Here is a 6,000-nt window from a genome sequence, read left to right as displayed (position 1 = left end):
ATGGGTCTGGTTGTGTCATGATGCCCCCACACGATCTGAGGAGCAAATTCCTTAATTGATGTACAAAGACACAAATCCATTCGACACATTCATTCCTGCACTGAGTGTGTCAAAGGTCGTCATCAGTTTATATTCCCAAACTCTTCTGTCTCTCTGAGGTTTGAAGTTACCTTTAATACAAGTAATCTCATGTCCATAATGCGGTGATCAGGGAGACAAATGTTTGGCCACAGGTAGATCCATTCTTTTTTCTTATTGTATGGCGATGAGAGTTCATCCTTGTTCTCAGTTTTTGCCCCGTCTCCCCTATATACAGACCCCCCAGTAGGACATTAAGTACAAATAATTAGGTACACCACGTTAGATGTGAGGCAGCTGAAAGTACCTGGGATCTTGCAGTCTTGATGTGAATTGGGGATCTTATTCTTGTCCGTGGTCATTATAAATGGACAGGTTTTACATTTTTTTTGGTTGCAAGGAAAGGTTCCTGCAGCTGTTTGATAGAGCACAGGGAGCTTTTGACAATGAGGCTTCTTAGATTTGGGGGCTGCCTAAAACACAGTAGTGGGGGGTCTGGAAAAATGGATTGTAAGCGGGCATCTTTTTGTAGTAAAGGTTGTAATTTCCATGCAGCTCCCCTTAGCAGCTCCAGATTTGGATTGTAGGTGACTACTAGAGGTACCCGGTTATTTTCTTCTTTAGCTTTGTAATGTAGCAGGTGATTCCTTGATATTGCTCTTGTAATTTGGTTTTGAATTGTTCTTGGATGGTAGCCCTGATTCCAAAAGGTCTTTCTGAGGCAACCAAGATGTTCATTAGTGATGAGCGAGTATACTCGTTGCTTGGTTTTTCCTGAGCACGCTCGGGTGATCTTCGAGTATTTGTGACTGCTCGGAGATTTCGTTTTCCTTGCCGCAGCTGCATGATTTGCGGCTATTAGACAGCTTGATTACATGTGGGGATTCCCTAACAACTAGGCCATCCCCACATGTACTCAACCTGGCTTGCGCATAAATATGCGATTCTTCAGAATTTCTATTAGTTTATGCCAGATATAGAGACCTGAGTAGTCTCGAAAGCTTGCAATTTGTTACCATCTTTTCAGTTAGCCATTAAAAGGTATCAACCACCGAGGACTCTCAATAAATAAATATATATATATATATATAATTGTCTAAGGGTCACTTACGTCTTTCTGTCGGTCTGTCAGTCCTTCTGTCACGGATATTCATTGGTCGGGGCCTGTCATGGAATCCAAGTCGCTGATTGCTCGTGGGCGTTTTGCCACGATCAATCAGCGACGGCCACAGTCCGGCGGCAATATGGCCGCTCTTTCCTCCCCGCAGTCAGTGCCCGCTCCATACTCCCCTCCAGTCATCCAGTCAGCCCTCACACAGGGTTAATGCCAGCGTTACCGGAGCGCGGTGTAACGAACTCCGGTTACGCAGCTATTAACCCTGTGTGACCAACTTTTTACTATTGATGCTGCATATGCAGCATCAATAGTAAAACGATCTAATGTTAATAATATAAAAAAAGGTTATTCTCACCCTCTGACGTGCATCCTGTCCTCGGCAGTGCAAGCAGTAGGTTCCGGTGCTAAGGATGCTATGCGAGAAGGACCTGTCATGACGTCACGGTCATGTGACCGCGACGTCATCACAGGTCCTGTGCTCATACCAACCCTGGGACCGGAAGCTGCCGTGTGCACCGCACACAGGCGGTAGGACTACAAGGGACCCTCGGAGGGTGAGTATGTGTTTCTTTTTTATTTTTTAACCTGTTACTTACCTGGCTGGGCAATATACTACGTAGCTGGGCAATATATTACGTGACTGGGCACTATATGACGTGTCTGTGCTCTACACTACGTTGCTGTGCAGTATACTACGTGGCTGGGCAATATACTACGTGGCTGGGCAATATACTATGTGGCTGGGCAATATACTACGTGGACATGCATATTCTAGAATACCCGATGCGTTAGAATCGGGCAACCATCTAGTATATATATATATAATCGTCTAAGGGGCACTTCTGTCTGTCACGGAAATCCCACATCGCTGTCCGTTAACGCTGCTATTAACCCTGTGTGACCAACTTTTTACTATTGATGCTGCCTATGCAGCATCAATAGTAAAAAGATCTAATGTTAAAAATATTAAACAAAATAAAAAATCATTATATTCTCACCTTCCATTGCCTTTCCCGCTCCTCGCGACGCTCCGGTCCCAAGAATGCATTGCGGTCTCGCGAGATGATGACGTAGCTGTCTCGCGAGACTGCTACATCATCATCTCGTGAGACCGCAATGCATTCTTGGGACCGGAGCGTCGCGAGGAGCATCAGTAAACGCCTGGGCTGGATCCGGGGGCCGACGGAAGGTGAGTATATAACTATTTTTTATTTTAATTTTTTATTTTTTTTTAACAGGCATATGGTGCCCACATTGCTATATACTACGTAGGCTGTGTTATATACTACGTCTCTGGGCAATATACTACATCGCTGTGCTCTATACTACATGGCCTGTGTTATATACTGCATGGGCTGTGCTATATACTACGTGGCTGTGCAATATATTACATGGCTGGGCAGTATACTATGTGTCTGTGCTATATACTACAGGGGCTGTGCAGTATACTACGTGGGTGTGTTGTATACTACATGGGCTGTATGCTACTTGGCTGTGCTATATTTCTCTTCTGTATCTGTGCATCATGAATCGTGGTATGTGTTAAAGAAGGGGGCCCACTGAGACTCTTTCGCCCGGGGCCCTCAAAAACCTGGAGCAGGCCCTGGCTTCACTGATTTTTCGCTGCCGGGCGTGACCAATCAGCGACATGCGCAGTCCGGCCGCGAATTGGCGCTGAATTTGAACCACGCTTCGCTAATTGGTCGCGCCCGGCCGGCCAAATCCTGTGTATAAATTGCATTATTCTGAAAACTTCATAAATAAAACTACATACATATTCTAGAATACCCCATGCGTTAGAATCGGGCCACCATCTAGTTCTAAATATTTTTCTATCCACTGGCTAACACAGTACCAAGATATATATATCTTTCCTATATTTAAAAGTAAAAAAGTTGGCTCCTCCCCAGCAGGATAAACCCACTATTTTAATCTCAATATCAAAAAAGTGAAAAACTGCAGGCATTTTATGCTGCATTCATGTCAAGCTGTGTGAATATGTTCGGCATATGTACTGGAAAAGCTTGTGACTCAGATACAGAATGCTGTCATTGGCCAGACACAAAAAATATAAGTACTAGTTCCTCCCTTTGGGCTCATTCACACGTGCCGTAATACCAACCCATGGAAGTCTATGGAGTGCGGCTCACTGCTGACACCCAAGCGGGTATATGCGATGTATAGCCATATTACATTCAGATGTGTGACAAGGCGCATTCAAGCTCCCGCATAAATGTGTCCGGACCCGCAGCCAGCCTGTGTATTGTGCTCTGATCCCTACAGACCTCTGAAGGTGCCCCAAGGGGTATTACCTTTAAGTGATAATCACTGACAGGTGGGGAGCTGACCTTTGGGACCCCCAATTATCCCAGTATTAAGCGTGCCACAGTGTTATTTTACAGTTTTTTTTTGCAGGTTTGCCCACCAAATGAATGGATTTGATAGCACTTGTTTGCCATCTTTTGGCGTTTTCCCAGTGGGGATCTCATGGAGACAATTACAGGCTTATGTTACAAAGTTACACTTTATTACATGATTAAGTAGCTAATGCCGCCCTAGTGGTTCACATACAATCCTGCGTGTGTGAAAGGAATATGGTGAAATGAGAACTTGCAAACACTCTCCTAGAATCATGGGACAGAAATCAGGAATGGTCATTCTGTAGGCCGGCGTTACTGTGTGGAGACCAGTTTTACAATCATGGCAATGATCCGGGATCCTCGGGGGCAGGTGCAGAGGTCCATTGTTGGATTCTTAATTTTATCCTGCAGCAACTGATCAAGTTCACTGCGCAGCTCCTTCACCAGCTCCGCCACCTACAAAGACACGATTACACGGATGACGGATAGTTAATGTGTTTCTTACATTGGCGACCTACAACACTACGGAAGCAGTGGCTCTGACAATCTGTGCCCTTATCCTCATCTGTAAGGTTAAAGGGTAGAATAAGAAATGAAAGTAAAAAGCCGACATCTGCCTTCTGGACTAGCATTGCTCCTTGGTACAGGTACATCCGGACGGGGTGGGTGTCAATTGTTGCAGTGTCTGGCGATTGACTACAGGCTCCTTATTTAATTAGAACAAGAAACGAGAGATTTCTTCCTGTTTAGATGGAATGAGAAGTCAGCAGCCGATCAGTGGCTGCTGATCTGTTGCAGCAGTCGCTTCATACCCCTTCCATTTGGGAGGTGGAGAACACATTACCGAGTACAGAGGAGCAGCACAAGCCTGGTAGTAGAGTATAGTGACTTTTTTCTATTTCTTAAACCACCCTGGATCCATTAAGATCAACGTTTAAAATTAGTGGACAACCCCTTTAGGGAGTTAAAGGAACTCTGTTGACTGCCTGCAGCCACCACTAGAGGGAGCTGAGAAGCTTACTGGCCAATATTGAGTGGTGGCTGCAGGATGCAGAATGCCATCTTCTGAATCTGCCTTATCAGTATACAAGTATAAATAGAAAAAGAAAACCGTCTCCAAGGCACAAAGGAAAGCAGTTTCTCAATTTGAAGATGCTGATGGACAGATCTGGTACTTCCATCAGGAAGCATTTTCAGAACAGGAGAGCTGTACCGTCTGAAGAAGGCTGAACTTACAAGTCCTCCAGCACATTTGTTAAAATACAGATTAAGTAGAGAAATCATTCAATGTGTGTATTCAATGTAAATGACTTGAAGTGAATACACATTAAAGTGCCTCACGCAACACACAAAAAAAAACAGACAGGTGCTGCGATTCCCAGCATAGCAGGGTTACGTGACCACTGCAGCCAATTAGAGGGAGCTGATCAGTTGCACCCTTCATACTTCGGTCAGTGAACGCTGCAGACAATCCGCATTCTCTGACTGTTAGGTCACGTGTCGCCAGGCATCACAGGAGCAACGGTGGTCCAAGAGGCAAGAATGTGTTTTCTTAAGCAATTAAGTGGGGTTATTCAGTTATAGACAGCCCCTTTAAAACTCAAATTTCTGTCTGCTTATAGCCACCACTAGGTGGAGCTATACACAACTTCATAATATATCCACATAACTTACAGAGACCAGTTGTGCAGCAGTAGTCACATTTTTTCCCCATATGTCCAGCGGCATAACAATGATGACTAGAGAGGATCCCGCCTGGATCCCCAGACAGACGGGGCTTCAGCGCTTTTAGGGTCATTATGACACAGATACAGTTGAGAACTGTGGCAAAGCAGAGCGCCATCGGTTCTCTGTGCTACCACTTACTCTGGCAAGCAGCACACTTCTAGCCTGCGGCTTGCCAGGTGCAGGAAGCACAGACAGGGAGCACTGCCTGCGCCCGGCCGAGTGCTCCGAAGGTGAGGAGAGCCACGTCGCTCATTGTGGGAGCGGGGTCAAGGTGTTTATTTTTATTGCAAGTAAAATGACAAGGGGGCACAATTGGTGCAGTATTAACACATGGAGGCACAAATGGGTATTAACAATACATGATGGCTAAGGGGGTATCGATATTACAAGGTATAACAAAGGGGCATTAATACATGGAGGAAAAATGGCAAATCAACACATCGGGGGACAATTACTATATGGAGGCATTTTATTTTGTGGTGGCATGGTGCGGTAAGTGAAGTAAGACAAGAGGTCTGTGTGTGAAGTTCTGCGAGATGAGATGTGTGAGTTATCTGGGACAGATGGAGGAAGGAAAATGACAATCCAACGATAGGAGATATCATGTGAGCCACTGGACTTACCTGTACGGTAGTCACCTACACAATCTGAAGAAGATCTGCTAGTCACCACTCTATGGTCACTGTGTGGGTGTATTATTGGATTTAGTGCAGTATT

General features: G+C 45.1%; 1 protein-coding gene across 4 annotated transcripts in view; it reads right to left on the bottom strand.

Moving 5' to 3' along the window:
• Nucleotides 1–3,700: 3,700 nt before the first annotated feature.
• DHX57 (DExH-box helicase 57) overlaps nucleotides 3,701–6,000 on the bottom strand; it is a 90,084-nt gene continuing 87,784 nt past the window's right edge. For all 4 annotated transcript variants that reach the window (XM_069769063.1, XM_069769061.1, XM_069769062.1 and 1 more), the window contains exon 25: nucleotides 3,701–4,011. In XM_069769063.1, the coding sequence (XP_069625164.1) occupies nucleotides 3,868–4,011 (144 nt within the window). In that variant the 3' untranslated portion in view covers nucleotides 3,701–3,867. The remainder of the gene's footprint in view (nucleotides 4,012–6,000) is intronic.

This window comes from Ranitomeya imitator, chromosome 5 (genome assembly GCF_032444005.1).
Source record: "Ranitomeya imitator isolate aRanImi1 chromosome 5, aRanImi1.pri, whole genome shotgun sequence".
NCBI classification, from domain to species: domain Eukaryota; kingdom Metazoa; phylum Chordata; class Amphibia; order Anura; family Dendrobatidae; genus Ranitomeya; species Ranitomeya imitator.
This window is presented reverse-complemented; position numbering and strand designations above follow the sequence as displayed.